General features: G+C 42.6%; 1 protein-coding gene across 2 annotated transcripts in view; it reads right to left on the reverse strand.

The window, feature by feature from the left end:
* The window catches only part of LOC145778909 (dedicator of cytokinesis protein 7-like), a 99,300-nt gene that overhangs the window by 34,689 nt on the left and 47,911 nt on the right, over positions 1-16,700 (reverse strand). For both annotated transcript variants that reach the window (XM_082590500.1, XM_082590499.1), the window contains exons 28-35: positions 15,079-15,246; positions 14,540-14,687; positions 14,027-14,170; positions 13,331-13,521; positions 13,003-13,155; positions 12,129-12,287; positions 7,696-7,872; positions 7,361-7,477 (exon numbers count right to left, since the gene is read on the reverse strand). In XM_082590500.1, coding sequence (XP_082446626.1) covers positions 7,361-7,477; positions 7,696-7,872; positions 12,129-12,287; positions 13,003-13,155; positions 13,331-13,521; positions 14,027-14,170; positions 14,540-14,687; positions 15,079-15,246 — 1,257 coding nt within the window. The remainder of the gene's footprint in view (positions 1-7,360; positions 7,478-7,695; positions 7,873-12,128; positions 12,288-13,002; positions 13,156-13,330; positions 13,522-14,026; positions 14,171-14,539; positions 14,688-15,078; positions 15,247-16,700) is intronic.

Raw genomic sequence — 16,700 nt, forward strand, 5'->3', positions numbered from 1 at the left:
GAAGTTGATCACGAAACCAACATCAAGAAACTGCAAAAACGTTGTCAAGAGCAAAACATCATTCTCAACAATGAAAAAGCTGTAATCAAGCAAGAAGAAATCACTTTTATGGGTCACCGAATAACTAAAGAAGGCATTTCAGCCGATAAAGCAAAAGTTGAAGCAATCGTGAAAATGCCTGCCCCAACGGATATACACGGTGTGAAAAGATTTACCGGTATGATTCAATACTTAGCAAGATTTATCCCTAACTTGGCGAATGACCTGGAACCAATCAGAGTCCTCGTAAGAAAAGGTGCAGAATGGAATTGGTCAAGTGAGGCCGAAGAAGCTTTTCAAACAATCAAAAAGAAAGTGTCTGAAACATTACTGTTAGCTTACTTCGATCCCGAAAAAGAGCTTTGTCTTCAGGTAGACAGCAGCAAAGATGGTTTAGGAGCCGTACTGATGCAAGAAGGTAAACCTATTGAGTATGCCTCAACATGCTTAACATCCGCAGAACGTAATTGGGCTCAAATAGAAAAAGAAGCTCTTGCTGTAGTATTTGGTTTGGAACGATTTGACCAATACACTTATGGCAATACGATTCTGGTGGAAAATGATCACAAGCCTCTGAAAATCATCCTAAACAAACCTCTAAGTCAAGCCCCAAGAAGATTACAAGCATTGATGCTACGGCTGCACAGATATAATTTTACTTTTCAGTATGTTCCAAGAAAACAACTTATTTTAGCTGACACGTTAAGTCGAGCTTACTTAGATATTCCTCTCGTCAATGTCAACTCGATATCAGTCGACGGATTTGGAGATATACCCGATCTTCTGGTAGAAGAAGTAAGAAAAGCTTCCAATGAAGATCCCGACATCCAGAAACTATTAGAAGTTATTCAAAGCAGATGGCCAGATCACCAAAATGAACTCGAGGTATCTATACGACCATACTTTTCTTTAAGAGACACTCTAAGTTGCCACAATGGCATTGTCCTAAAAGGACAGAGACTTTTAATACCAAAAACTCTCAGACATGAAATGAAGCAGCGCCTTCATAAAGCACACTTAGGATGTGACAGTATGATGCGCCGTGCTCGAAACACCATTTTTTGGAAAGGCATGTGTAAAGAAATTTCTGAAATTGCTAATTCATGTGATGTTTGTCAAGAATTTAAGCCAAAAAATCAAAAAGAAACGTTAATTCAACATGCCGAAGGTAAAACGCCGTTTGAAAAAGTTGGTGTAGACATTTGTCACTATCAAAACAAAAACTACTTAATCACTGTTGATTATTTCAGTAATTTTTTTGAAGTTGATGTTTTACCAAACTTAACTAGTAGTCAAGTGATAGCATGTATGAAGAAATCGTTTGCTCGTTATGGTATACCTAAATGTGTAATAAGCGACTCTGGTACTCAATTTACTTCCTATGAATTTCTTAAATTTACGAAAGAATGGGGTATCACACACAACACCTCATCTCCAGGACATCAACAAAGCAATGGGAAAGCTGAATCGTCTGTGAAAATTGTAAAAAACTTGATTAAAAAGTGTATTCGTGATAATTCAGACCCGTATTTGGCATTTCTTGAATTTAGAAATACTCCACAACAAAGTACAAATTGTAGCCAAGCTGAACTTATGTTTGGTCGAGCAACTCGCTCTATCATTCCTTCTGTTAACTCTACCCAACGTACTTTTGATCCTTCGAAAAGGATGAACCGTCAAAAGCAGGTGAAACAATCCTACGACAAAAATGCAAAGGATTTAAGTGTCCTCTATCCAAATCAATCTGTTTATTTCCAACATCCGGATAAGCCTGGCTGGTTTAAAGGAACTGTAATAAAACAATTATTTGATCGTACGTATTTGATCATCACAAGTGATGGTGCCACTTACAGGAGAAACAGAGTTCATGTGCGCTCTAATCATTGTAAAAAGACGTGTGATGAATCTTCGTATTATTACTACCCACTACCAGAAGCCAGTCAACATTGTGAGCCTTGCAAGCCACAACAACATGAACAGCAAATGGAGTCTGTCCGAGAGCGTCCTCGGAGAAGTCGAAAAACCTCCCGCAAGATTCGCTGATTATGTATATTATTAATGTTATTTTGTATGTTTATTGCATTGCTTGTATTCCTCATAATTTTGGAAACGTAATTCACTATTCTTAAAAGAAAGAAGGATGTTGATGGAACCTCAAGCAACAACGTAAATTGTGTGACGTCATAATTGGTAGGCGTCGTGTTCTTAGTTCTGCGTTCAGTGTAATCATTCTTTAGTTGCACCTAGTACAGTTCACACGTAATATTTGTTCTCCCTCTCACTCTTTTGTTAACAGCCAGCCTTTCCCTAAAAGGGCAAATAATAGTTACGTTAGGTGATATTATTGTTGTAGTAGTAGTAATAAAAGGTTTCTGCAGACTGTTAACCTCAGTTCTGGCTTCCCGGTGTTTTGGGAATTGCTAATCATAAATAATTGTAGGATTCATGCAAAAGGATTCAACCAAACGTATAATAATCAATAAAAAATCATCCAGGTTTGGTAACTACAAAAGTTTATTGGTAGAGCTTTCGCCGCCGTAAAGGCGGCTTCATCAGTACTCTTATTCAAATAGAATCAATTTTCTATTTGAATAAGAGTACTGATGAAGCCGCCTTTACGGCGGCGAGAGCTCTACCAATAAACTTTTGTAGTTACCAAACCTGGTTGATTGTTTATTGATATTATTGTTGTAGTTGTTAAAGTTGGAAACTTCTACAATTTAAAAAAATAAACAAAGTTCTTTTCTTCAAAAAAATTGTACCTAGCAACTCAGTGCTCCTTAAAAATGCCAAAAACAAAATTGACTGCAGTACAGGTTTAAAGTACCGTAACTGAATATTCTTGCGTAGAATTTTACAGAAATACACATAGCAGTAGTCATCTTGTGTGATAACTCGGTTTTTGGCTGTTTTTTTTTTCACTTCGCCTTACTTCTCGGTACTCATGGGGGATTTGAAGGTAGGCCTACTCAGAAGTTATGGGGGTTGGAGGTAGGCCTACTCAGTAGTCATGGGGGTTGGAGGTAGGCCTACTCAGTAGTCATGGGGGTTGGAGGTAGGCCTACTCAGTAGTTATGGGGGTTGGAGGTAGGCCTACTCAGTAGTCATGGGGGTTGGAGGTAGGCCTACTCAGTAGTCATGGGGGTTGGAGGTAGGCCTACTCAGTAGTTATGGGGGTTGGAGGTAGGCCTACTCAGTAGTCATGGGGGGTTGGAGGTAGGCCTACTCAGTAGTCATGGGGTTGGAAGTAGGCCTACTCAGTAGTCATGGGGGTTGGAGGTAGGCCTACTCAGTAGTTATGGGGGTTGGAGGTAGGCCTACTCAGTAGTCGTGGGGGGTTGGAGGTAGGCCTACTCAGTAGTCATGGGGTTGGAAGTAGGCCTACTCAGTAGTCATGGGGGTTGGAGGTAGGCCTACTCAGTAGTTATGGGGGTTGGAGGTAGACCTACTCAGTAGCCATGGGGGGTTGGAGGTAGGCCTACTCAGTAATGGGGTTGGAGGTAGGCCTACTCAGTACTCATGGGGGTTGGAGGTAGACCTACTCAGTACTCATGGGGGTTGGAGGTAGGCCTACTCAGTATTCATGGGGGGTTGGAGGTAGGCTTACTCAGTAGTCATGGGGGGTTGGAGGTAGGCCTACTCAGTACTCATGGGGGGTTGGAGGTAGGCCTACTCAGTACTCATTGGGGGTAGACCTCCCCAATCCCCGGACTTTCTTTTGTTTTCATCTATATTGTGACTTTTCTGCATGGGTTTTCAATGCTGATTTCAAAAATATGCATAAAATTTTTTTTTCGATCAACGTCTGGGAAGTTATTCGCTGTTTCTTAGCAACAACTTTTCAAAAAAATTACAAAAATCCCCTTTAAAACCCCTTTACTTTTAACCTAGTATGCTGATATCTAGATTATCTGAAAGCATTTCTTCTGCTGAAGAATTAAAAAAAAAAATTATTAAAATTGGACAATCGGTACCAGAGTTATGACCGTTTAAGTACCCAGATTATGCAGTCACGCATGACTGATTTTTGTTAATTTATTGCCAAATGATACTAGAAAAATGATGAAAGTTGCTGTCAAGGGGTTTTTGGGGGTAAGGAGTTCAAAAAATATATTAAAAAGTGTCTCAGAGCAACAGAAAAAAAGTTATTAAAAAATTGATACGAGCAGTCATGCATGAATGATTTTGTCGCTGTCGCTTCATTCCTACAACGAGATGTATTCCTTAGGCACCACAAACGTTAAATGCCTGGAGTCATATACAGTATAACATGGAACCGATCATCTCAATGTAGCTAACATCTGGGTACCCATTGCACTTGATGTTAAAATACACGCTTCATTGCTCGGAAAGAGCTCTGATCAAGTGCAAGATGGTCACGGTCCGCCACAATTTCAATAGCATCTCTCACCCAGCATAATGTAGTCTATCTATCTAAATCATGTGGCAAAAAATGGATTAAGTCAGCTGAACTTAACGATAACCTTCTGTAATGCATTTCAGGTTTCACTATTGATCAGTTAGCATTTTCTACTTGTATCTTGTATGATTATATAACGTATTGTATACACTTCTGTCTAATATTCCGTGTGTATTCATGTATCCATCATGGAGCTGAGGAAGAGTAAAATGAACAATGGTAGTTTGCTTGGTAATTTGCAGCCTTTAAAACATTTTAAGGAAGGACAATTTAGACCAACTACTGGAGATGTTCTTCAGAAAGACATATATCATCTTCAATTAAATCCTCGTAACCACCAGAGTGGGAAGCTCGCAGCTTGGGATACAGCAGTATGTCCAGCAAAAGTATGGCAGCCTGCTTGCATTCCACTGATGACAAAACAAAATATCCAAAACAAAATTATTCGTTTGGTTGATGAATACAAGAAATACAAACATGCCAAAAAGAATCTGCTGCCTTAATTAAATTTCGAGAAACACTGACAACACGATTTATGATATCTGCTAAGAATGCCGAAAAATCTTATTAACAAAAACAAAACATTGCTACCAGAAGGTAAGGCAGAAGGTATACAGTTTCTTAAATTACTTGAAACAAACCAACCAGCATCTCTTGGACCTCTTGATAGAAAGAGGTTGAAACGCTTCACAAATTATGCATTGAAGAATCGAATAAAGGTAATAAAGTATGATGTATGTTTATTCCCAGTATGCTTAACATCCTAATGATTTTTAAAGTAACATTCCGATTAATTTTTGATACGGATGCATAAACAAGACATTTTTTACAGATAAATGCAGATTCTCAGTGCAGATTCGACTTAATTTATTGGGAAGATGATATCAGAAGATGACGAGGAGAGTAAATTAAGTCCTGAGGTAGATGGCTGAGAATCTGCATTTATCTGTAAAAAATGTCTTGTTTATGCATCCGTATCAAAAATTAATAGGTATGTTACTTTAAAAATCATTGGGCTGTTAAGCATATTGGAAACAAACATACATCATAATTTATTACCTTTATTCGATTCTTCAATGCATAATTCTTGAAGCATTTCAACCTCTTTCTATCAAGGGGTCCAAGAGATGCTGGTTGGTTTGTTTCAAGTAATTTAAGAAACTGTATACCTTCTGTCTTATCTTCTGGTAGCAATGTTTTGTTTTTGTTAATAAGATTTTTCGGCATTCTTAGCAGATATCATAAATCGTGTTGTCAGTGTTTCTCGAAATTTAATTAAGGCAGCAGATTCCTTTTTGGCATGTTTGTATTTCTTGTATTCATCAACCAAACGAATAATTTTGTTTTGGATATTTTGTTTTGTCATCAGTGGAATGCAAGCAGGCTGCCATACTTATGCTGGACATAGGCTACTGCTGTATCCCAAGCTGCGAGCTTCCCACTCTGGTGGTTACGAGGATTTAATTGAAGATGATATATGTCTTTCTGAAGAACATCTCCAGTAGTTGGTCTAAATTGTCCTTCCTTAAAATGTTTTAAAGGCTGCAAATTACCAAGCAAACTACCATTGTTCATTTTACTCTTCCTCAGCTCCATGATGGATACATGAATACACACGGAATATTAGACAGTAGAAGTGTATACAATACGTTATATAATCATACAAGATACAAGTAGAAAATGCTAACTGATCAATAGTGAAACCTGAAATGCATTACAGAAGGTTATCGTTAAGTTCAGCTGACTTAATCCATTTTTTGCCACATGATTTAGATAGATAAACTACATTATGCTGGGTGAGAGATGCTATTGAAATTGCGGCGGACCGTGACCATCTTGCACTTGATCAGAGCTCTTTCCGAGCAATGAAGCGTGTATTTTAACATCAAGTGCAATGGGTACCCAGATGTTAGCTACATTGAGATGATCGGTTCCATGTTATACTGTATATGACTCCAGGCATTTAACGTTTGTGGTGCCTAAGGAATACATCTCGTTGTAGGAATGAAGCGACAGCGACAAAATCATTCATGCATGACTGTTCGTATCAATTTTTTAATAACTTTTTTTCTGTTGCTCTGAGACACTTTTTAATATATTTTTTGAACTCCTTACCCCCAAAAACCCCTTGACAGCAACTTTCACCATTTTTCTAGTATCATTTGGCAATAAATTAACAAAAATCAGTCATGCGTGACTGCATAATCTGGGTACTTAAACGGTCATAACTCTGGTACCGATTGTCCAATTTTAATATTTTTTTTTTTTAAATTCTTCAGCAGAAGAAACGCTTTCAGATAATCTAGATATCAGCATACTAGGTTAAAAGTAAAGGGGTTTTAAAGGGGAATTTTGTAATTTTTTTGAAAAGTTGTTGCTAAGAAACAGCGAATAACTTCCCAGACGTTGATCGAAAAAATTTTTTATGCATATTTTTGAAATCAGCATTGAAAACCCATGCAGAAAAGTCACAATATAGATGAAAACAAAAGAAAGTCCGGGGATTGGGGAGGTCTATTTGGGGGGGTTGGAGGTAGGCCTACTCAGTACTCATGGTGAGGTTTGAAGGTCGCCCTATACCAAAGTTCGGCAACCTTTTTTAACAAAAGAGCCATTCTGCTATATCTTTCAGCAGATATGACCAGGATAGAGCCACAAATCGCAATATAAGTATTTTGTGGTATTTCTGTAAATATACAGTAGATCAGAACACGGCTTCTGTGTTGCTTAACGAAACAATTTCTTATAAATATGTTACGTCTGTGAACGGTTTTCCACGCTTAACAAGTTCTTGAGCTACCACAAAACCAGCAGCACTGGTGTGGCATGGAGTTCTTCATTGATTAAAAATATAACTTGGGTAGAAAGGTTACTTATATTAAACGATGATGGTCAACATACCTGGAAGGACACACATCCTGTGGGAAGATGAGACTTGTACTCGATCATGGGGAGGTACTCGGCAACTAAGGCGGCGCAATGGAGCAGACACATCCCCGCTTCTGCCTGGTTCTTGCGCTGCAAACACAATTACGCAAAGTCATCAATCCAGTAACGTGTTTAGCTTTTGTCATGCTTGGACATGTTGATGCTTTTGCTGAATTATTAAAAGGAGCAAACTCTACACAATTTAGATCGTTGATGATATCAACTCTCATCCGCACAACAACAGTACTTTGCTTTCAACTGCAGTGGCTGATGTAAGATGATGAACAAACACAAACGAACTGACCTACCTCCGAGTGTTGCTTAGCCATGTTTTGAAGCCAAGTGAGTCGAAGATCGGGAGAGTTCTGGTATCCCTTTGCAATGCGGTACATAAGATCAATCAACATCTCTGGATCTTCCTGATGAGCTTTCATCTTCACAGTGTCCGAGAGGATCATGTGGAGGTTGACGACCAAGTCACGAACCTGAACAACAACTTTCAAGGTATTTCAACTAACTTTTCCCTTCCTGGTGCCATAATCATAGTCTCCAGGTATCAATTGAGTGCGACACTCAATGCCAGTCGGAAGTGTCCATGGTGCCCGAGTGTGACCCTCAATGCCAATTGGAAGTGTTCACTGTTCATGGCGCCCTCAATGCCAGCCGGAGGTGTTCATGGTGCCTGACAGCGACCCTCAATGCCAGTCGGAAGTGTTCATGGCGCCCGAGTGCGACACTCAATGCCAGTCAGAAGTGTTCATGGCACCCGACAGCGACCTTCAATGCCAGTCGGAAGTGTTCATGGTGCCCGAGTGTGACCCACAATGCCAATTGGAAGTGTTCATGGTGCCAGAGTGCGACACTCGATGCCAGCCGAGAACGACATTCGAGATCGACATGGTCAGCAGTTTGTTCCTCCGCGCCGCATTCGCAGGCCGATGAGGGAGCCAGACCCCACTTGTGCATGTTGGAATGGAAGCGACCGACTCCGGTTCGGATTCTGTTGAGCTTGACCCAAGTCGGCCGAGCCACGTCTATACCAGGGGGGGCGCCACCGGGTGGGGTATAAAACCATGTAGTTTGGTGTCGGTGGCGCACCACGCTGCATTCCAAGTATCTTCCATGAAGTGTGCTGCGCTAATGGCATGATCGCTGAATGGATGTAGTAATTCAACAGCAGCTGGCACAAAGGGGTGTCTTGACTTTAGTTGCCGGGGGCATTCCTGAGGTGGGATGTTAAGTTTTGCATGAAGTAAGTGGTTAGGACCCCCGCCCGGCAAGCCAGGTGTATGATGGCTCCCTTTCGGCGGAGCTCAGCAGGTTGGATGCCTGCAAGGATTGGTAAATACTCTGTTGGAGTTGGGCGCAGGCATCCAGTCACAGTTCGCAATGCGTTGTTGATTGGGCTGTCGATGAGGCGGGTGTGGGCACTACGGCACCAGGCAGGGGCGCAGTGCCCACACCCGCCTCATCGACAGAAGTGTTTATGGCGCCTGACAGCGACACTCAATGCCAGTCGGAAGTGTTCATGGTGCTCGAGTGTGACACTCGATGCCAGTCGGAAGTGTTCATAGTGCCCGACAGCGACACTCAATGCCAGTCGGAAGTGTTCATGGTGCCCGAGTGTGACCCTCAATGCCAGTAAGAAGTGTTCATGGTGCCTGGGTGCGACACTCGATGCCAGGCGGAAGTGTTCATGGTGCCAGAGTGTGACACCCGATGCCAGTTGGAAGTGTCCATGGTGCCCGAGTGTGACACTCAATGCCAGTTGGAAGTGTTTATGGCGCCTGACAGCGACACTCAATGCCAGTCAGAAGTGTTCATGGCGCCTGACAGCGACACTCAATGCCAGTCGGAAGTGTTCATAGTGCCCGAGTGTGACCCTCAATGCCAGTTGGAAGTGTTCATGGTGCCCGAGTGCGACACTCGATGCCAGCCAGAAGTGTTCATGGCGCCCGACAGCGACACTCAATGCCAGTCGGAAGTGTTCATGGTGCCCGACAGCGACACTCAATGCCAGTCGGAAGTGTTCATGGTGCCCGAGTGTGACACTCGATGCCAGTCGGAAGTGTTCATGGCGCCTGACAGCGACACTCAATGCCAGTCGGAAGTGTTCATAGTGCCCGAGTGTGACCCTCAATGCCAGTTGGAAGTGTTTATGGTGCCCGAGTGCGACACTCGATGCCAGCCAGAAGTGTTCATGGCGCCCGACAGCGACACTCAATGCCAGTCGGAAGTGTTCATGGTGCCCGACAGCGACACTCAATGCCAGTCGGAAGTGTTCATGGTGCCCGAGTGTGACACTCGATGCCAGTCGGAAGTGTTCATGGTGCCCGAATGCGACACTCGATGCCAGTCGGAAGTGTCCATGGTGTCCGACAGAGACACTCAATGCCAGTTGGAAGTGTTCATGGTGCCCGAGTGTGACACTCGATGCCAGTCAAAAGTGTTCATGGTGCCAGAGTGCGACACTCGATGCCAGTCGGAAGTGTTCATGGTGCCCGACAGCGACACTCAATGCCAGTCGGAAGTGTTCATGGTGCCCGAGTGTGACACTCGATGCCAGTCGGAAGTGTTGATGGTGCCCGAGTGTCACACTCGATGCCAGTCGGAAGTGTTCATGGTGCCCGAGTGTGACACTCGATGCCAGTCGGAAGTGTTCATGGTGCCCGAATGCGACACTCGATGCCAGTCGGAAGTGTCCATGGTGTCCGACAGAGACACTCAATGCCAGTTGGAAGTGTTCATGGTGCCCGAGTGTGACACTCGATGCCAGTCAAAAGTGTTCATGGTGCCAGAGTGCGACACTCGATGCCAGTCGGAAGTGTTCATGGTGCCCGACAGCGACACTCAATGCCAGTCGGAAGTGTTCATGGTGCCCGAGTGTGACACTCGATGCCAGTCGGAAGTGTTGATGGTGCCCGAGTGTCACACTTGATGCCAGTCGGAAGTGTTCATGGTGCCAGAGTGCGACACTCGATGCCAGGTAAAAGTGGCAAGAGCAAGAAACTCTCAGCAAAGTTAGTGGATAAATATTTTGCCTTATAAATGAAACGGTAAAGCAACATTGGTTCAACTCTCGGTGCATGCAGTCTCTTAAAGTGCCTCTGACAGGTAAATAAATTTGCGAAATTTACCCAAGATACCAAAAGGATGACACTAACAAACTTTCCTGACAAACAAATTGTCAAAAATATCAACAGGCTACTAAGTTACACGCTTGCAAACTTTCGTTGACTTTCGGCGAATCTGGTAATCATTCAATTGTGAAAATAAAAACAGCAACACCGCTGTGACGTCACCATAAGTGGGAAGGTGACTGAGTAAAGTATAGTACGACTACTGCAAAACGTGAATGTGTGGGGCTCTGTTGGTCTAAAAAGCATGTGCAAAATAAGAATTACCGAAATGAAAAAGTGAACTTATTATTACTATCAACTTTAGATCAGATAGGTTGAGTTTATTTTTATCAAACAGCATCTCAATTCAACTGAAATTGTAGATTCGTAAGGCTACAATTTTGATAATTTTTTATTTGTCCTAATTTGGCTATAGCCATTTGCAGTGTAACAACAGTATCTCACAAACAGTAAGTTACCCTTAATTAATGGTTGAGGTAATGCCTACAAATTGCTGTTCATGTGACAGTGTCACTGTCAGAGTGCCAGTGACAAAGACCGTGTGCTATCTTTTCACGCTTTCCCACAAAACAAGGTGCTGAGAAGAAAATGGTCAAAGTTTTCTTCAAGTGTTCGAAAGTGGGATGGGCCATACAAAACTAGTCGTATATGTTCACTTCACTGAAGATGATTTTGTTATGGTGGTGCGTTTGCCACAACTAGCACTCTAGGTGGTGCGTTTGCTACAAGTGTGAGTCTATGCCTCAGCCCAATGAATGTGTATGTTGCCATCAGGGCCGGATTTAGCTGATGGGGGGCCCGGGGCACTTTTTGATCGGGGGGGCCACCGGACAAAAAAATGTTTTCAACCTGTCAGGGGCACTTTAACATACTTTAAAGTTTAAAGCAACAACACTTCAACAGACCGGAAACTCTACTCTGTCAATCTCAGTGACTGGGGCCGTGAAACTTTTTTCCCATGAACTTTCTGTTACTTCGCATAGAGTTTGTATTAATACCGTGTGAATGCAAACAATTTTTCGTTGGCGTGTTTAGTTCAGTAGTTTCTTCTTTTGCCTTATGTTCGTGAGGACATCGGTTCGACGCCCATCGAAGTCAATTTTTTTTTCTTTAAATTAATTTTGCGGTGCACAAAAGCTTTTCAAAAAATTAGGGATAAGGTTAAGTCTTATTCAATTCAGAAAACCTTACTTTTAGAGTGACCAGCATCAATTTCTTTTCTCAACCTTTTTAAACTTGACTAGACTAGATGTGTCTCCAGGCTACATTTTTTTCAAGTTCAATGTTTAGATTTGAACCTGGAGGGCGAAAATTGGCTACTGACTTTGAAAACCGCGCAAAAAAAATGAATTGAAAAATGAAAAAAATGAAACAGTTACGCGCGCCGCGCGGTAACCAGTAATGGCTACACTTACAGAGATATGCAAATAAGACAATATGCCAGTGACAGAAAGCTCGTGGGGAAAAAAGAATTCGCGACCGGGCCTGCGTCAGTAGTTTAAAGCCACCACAAGTATTTGAAGGTACTGGGGGGGCTAAGCTTCTAAAGCTCAGTCTGACGACAAAGATTCCTTCAGTAAATCAAACGTTGAAAAACAAACTTGTTCAGGAAATGAGGTGGCCTCCATCTGCACGTCTGCTTCTGTGTATAGAAGGATCGTCTTGAGCGACCTGCGGAGGTTGTCTTCATCGAAGTCGTGCGTGACGCCCACTAACGACGACATCGACATTGTAATCTGCATCTTCACACGTGCGAAGTTCTGTGACGTCACAAAATAGCTGGCTAACGTCGTTACGTTGTATGGTCACAGCCCCCGGTTCGAGGTATAGTTACATTAAAGTTCACACAATAAATCCACGCATGGAACACACTGCTCAGAATTTAATTGTTACGTCACAAACCATATATTTATGTCGCAAAAGAGTAGTGAAACAACCAGAAACCTGTTTATTGATGAAGACAGAGTGATTGTTTATTGATGTTACCTTTTTTCGAGTTAATTTTTAGAATGGTGAAGAAATATGAAGACATCGTACAAAAAATTTTCCCTCGTTATTTTTGCACGAAAATCGCTATTGCTTTATCATCACAAAGAGAATTCTGTGATTGTTGTGTGCGTTATTAACAGATGCTGGCCGTTTCATGGTGCGGCCATTCTCATATATGCGCACTAAAGTAGTGAAACATTTTTCTTAATAAACCTAAAACCGTCTGGGCGTCAGGTGAAGACTGAAGAGGTGTGCTTGGCCGCCGTGGACCACTGGACTTTGGTTCAGTTGCGAGGCGGTTATACGTGAAGCGGAATGCATTGTAGATGATAAACGCACGATACCAGTATGACGATAAAGGACTTGTCAATGACGTTATAAAGAAAACACAACATAATACACTTTTCAATGAAACAGAATAAATATCCTGATAACATGTCATACAATGTCACATCCCTAGCATCACTGCGATGAGAAGTCACTTACGTTGCCCATCGAGAAATTGTGCCTCATGAGCATGTACAGAGAGGCTGCTGAATGCATCCGGACCGTTCTATTCGGGCTCGTGCACTTTTCAAGCAGACGAAGGGTTAGATCGGCGCACTGTTCAGTCTCCTCCTCAAACACAAGCTCCGGAAACTACAAACATTCGTCATTATTCCTCTGGGGAGCAAACCGCATGAGGTGGGATGAAAAACATTGAAGCAACTTTTAACGCAATTATAATCATCAAGTCAAATTTGTGAAATAATGAAAAGAAACTACCGTCTGGACCTTCAGAAATGATGTTCTGTCGATCCCGGAGGCAACCCACCTTTGCAACTATTGACCGCTGGACGGCAAATGCATGCCGGAGCACAGCCACGCTCTGCCTCTTCGAGAAGATGTGGAGTAGGATACGGAGCGAGCATGAGAGGACTTGTAGCGCACTGTTCCCTGCATCCGTCACTTCAGTAGAAGTTTCCACTATCAAGTCCAAAGCGTCCATAACGATGAGTGTGACCTCTGCGGGTGAGACCAGCCATTAGTTGCTCTGATGCTGGCTAACTGCTTAGTACAATGATCGGGAAACATTTCTAGCATGGCCCAATACGCTCTTGCAATATCGAATGTGAAATCACCATGACAAGCCGAATGGGTGCATCAATTGCTTGCTAGTGATGTTTTGGTGCTTCGTCAGAATATTAACAAAAATACAAGTTTTCAACAAAAGTTTTAAGACCGAAACTAGCAGTGCTAATAAGAAGCAAAATCCTGACGGCAACTTCCTCAATTGGTGCACACCAGGCGGGTTCACATCATTTGACAACATTTGACGAAATTATGATATCGCTCCCAGCACCAATATAATCGTCAATTTCAATAATCATCTCGCTACACTCAAGCCACAAGTTTAAGCGGGGCTTCTAATATTGATTCAAAACAACTTCCTTAAAGCACAAATCATGCAGATTAAATATTAGAAAAGTTAAACGACCAGAACGTTTGTTAGCTGCCTCTCCCTAACAACCTGCGCATAGATTGCGTGCGGCGTCCGAGTCCTCCGCCAGATGTCGCATCTTTTCGCCATGCTTCACTTGTTTCCACTCCGTCTGATCTTTTCGCCACCGGAGAGCGTCACGAGCCCCAATCCCACCAATCGTGGCGCTTTTATCTGCAACACAAACCACCTCAGGCCAACATCTTCGAGTCCAGCCTTCGTTGCTGGACGTTACCTGGGAACCAACCAAACATCTGCTCCAGTGTCGATAGGAACCGAACCAGTAACCCATCGGTTTGCGGTGACGTGGCTACCGTTGGGTAAGAATGCTACCTCGGTTGTTGAACGACGATAGCCGACAGAGAGATCAAACGACGATGGGCCAAACCCTCTACAAGCATTAAGATACAGAAAAAAACTTTCTCAGTCCGAAGATAATAATTCCCACAATTATTAAACATATTCCAAGCAAGGCAGCCATGTGTCACCGGCCGATGAAAGATCTTTTCCGCCTCAACTCACACATTACGTCATTGACCTCACCTCCCCTCCTGCGCATGAGCAACTCCTGACGGGCAGATGATCCTCCCAGAATGGCCTCCTGGAGGCGACTCTTGCTATCCTTGGAGCGCGTGCCACGGTTCAACGAGGTCCTGGCTTGTTCGTTACGGATCAGTGAGCTGCTTTCGGACTGTAATCGAAAATGACGTAAGCACGATACTGCATCTGATTTGCATTTTTTACACCGCTATCTTAGCAACCATTATCATGTCATAAAGTGCTCGTTGACGACTTATGGGGACTGCACAGCTCAATTGGCCATAGCCCTAAGAAGGACCGCATACTGTTCATTTATGAGAGAAATCAAGGGCAATAGTCGAAGGGGCGCCACTCTGCAATCGACGGCGAGCATTTAAGTGTCTTTCCAAAGACACAGTCACATGTTCTTGAGCGGTGTCGAACCGGCGGCCTTACGTACGTCGAACCAGGGTTCTCACCACTCGGCTATCCGAGGACTGCACGCCATTGTGCAACTGTCCTTCCATGTAAGCAGCCAAGAAGGGATTGAAGGGACGACCTACCCTGGCGCCTAGTTCGAAGCATGAGATAGAGATGTGGAGAAGATCCAGGATCACTATCAGTTGGGAGGATGGAAGGCTAGACCACCAAAATCGAAGTTTACTTCTTTCCGTGTTCTTGACCAACCAGAGGAAGCATAGAAGAAGGTTCCGAGTGCACTCTGGACCCATCTGTGACATAACAATTCTCACATGGCTTAAACATTCAATTTAACAATTCAGCGGGTCAGAAAACGGATCAGAAACGGCTTCTAAACTGTCGGTATCTAAAAGAATCTACCACCCCACTAGTGAGAACAGGACCGAATTTGAACAATGATGATGAAAACATATCCCAAGTTCAGTGCTAACCAAAGTCCAAAAGTAATATTCGAACTGAACAAGTCTGAAACAATCTGGTTGCGCGCTGTGTCGAAGGTCGGTAAGAAATGCGGTGGAACGTCTGGCCGCATATTGAATTGACTATCGGTTCACTGATAGCAGCTGTAGACCTGAAGCTGGGTTTTTTTTTCGCTGCGACTTTTCGGTCATTTGTCCAAAATGACTTGAAAAAATTCGGTCATTTTTTATTTATTTCGGTCATTTTTAGTAAGGATGTGCTGATTAATCGGAATCGGCATCGGTAGGTATCGGAATCGGCATCGAAAGAAATTGCCGATTCTTTATCAAAGTTTCCTAATCAAAAGTAGCGCGAGCGCGTGGAAATACCGATCAAAGAACGGCTTCTTTGAACAACCGCATCAGCGTCAACGAGCATTCGGAAAGCGGTAGTCTAAATTATGACGTCACCACCATCTTCGATCGAAAGCGAACAATTTTTTAGCACAGGTGGCAATATTTTTACGCCTCAACGGAACAGACTTACTGTACTCCAGCAACTGGAGAAAAGTTGATGTTACTGCATTTTAATTTACGTGCCTTTAATTTTGAATATTAAAAAGCAGAAATGTTCTTTGTAATTATTGTTTAATCGTTGTAAAATTCGTAGTCACTGAAAGTTGCTTAAGGTTAATTTACTAAGCAGAAAGAAGTAAATTCCAAGTATAGGCCTGTTACGCTTAATGCGTTCAACAAACAATCGTTTGATTGCGCAAACGTAATTAAACCAGCTACCCGGTAATCTTTTTTCACGTGTTTGCTAAGCAAAAAGATTGGCTGCAACTCGGTGTTCGAAAACAATACTAATTTCTTCACAAGATGTTTTTCTTTTTTCGCCTATTGATGCACTTTGAATGCAAGGCTGGTGTGTTACTTTTTTAAAGGTTTTTGTATATTCAATACCGCTGCGTTCATTTTCTTTTACACTCTAGTCTTTTTTTCTTCTTGTTTGTGGCACCTTCTTGCATTCTGCGAGAAAAATACTACAAACCGCACAAGATAATATTTTGCACACTGCATTAAGCTACATTGATTTTGCACTCTGTGAGCGATGGCAATTTGTCTCTTTTAACTGATTTCCGCGACAAATAAAACGTGTGTCTATCACCACTTTGTAGCGCGCAAGCAGTGAAGAACTACCGTAAAAAATCACGCTGTTTAAAGCAGGCGACAAAGTGAACGCTTTTAGACATTTCAAAGGCAGCAACTTGTAACAAAATCGCAACCACTTGTATAGCACCAACTAA

Source organism: Aplidium turbinatum, chromosome 10 (genome assembly GCF_918807975.1).
Source record: "Aplidium turbinatum chromosome 10, kaAplTurb1.1, whole genome shotgun sequence".
Lineage (NCBI taxonomy): Eukaryota > Metazoa > Chordata > Ascidiacea > Aplousobranchia > Polyclinidae > Aplidium > Aplidium turbinatum.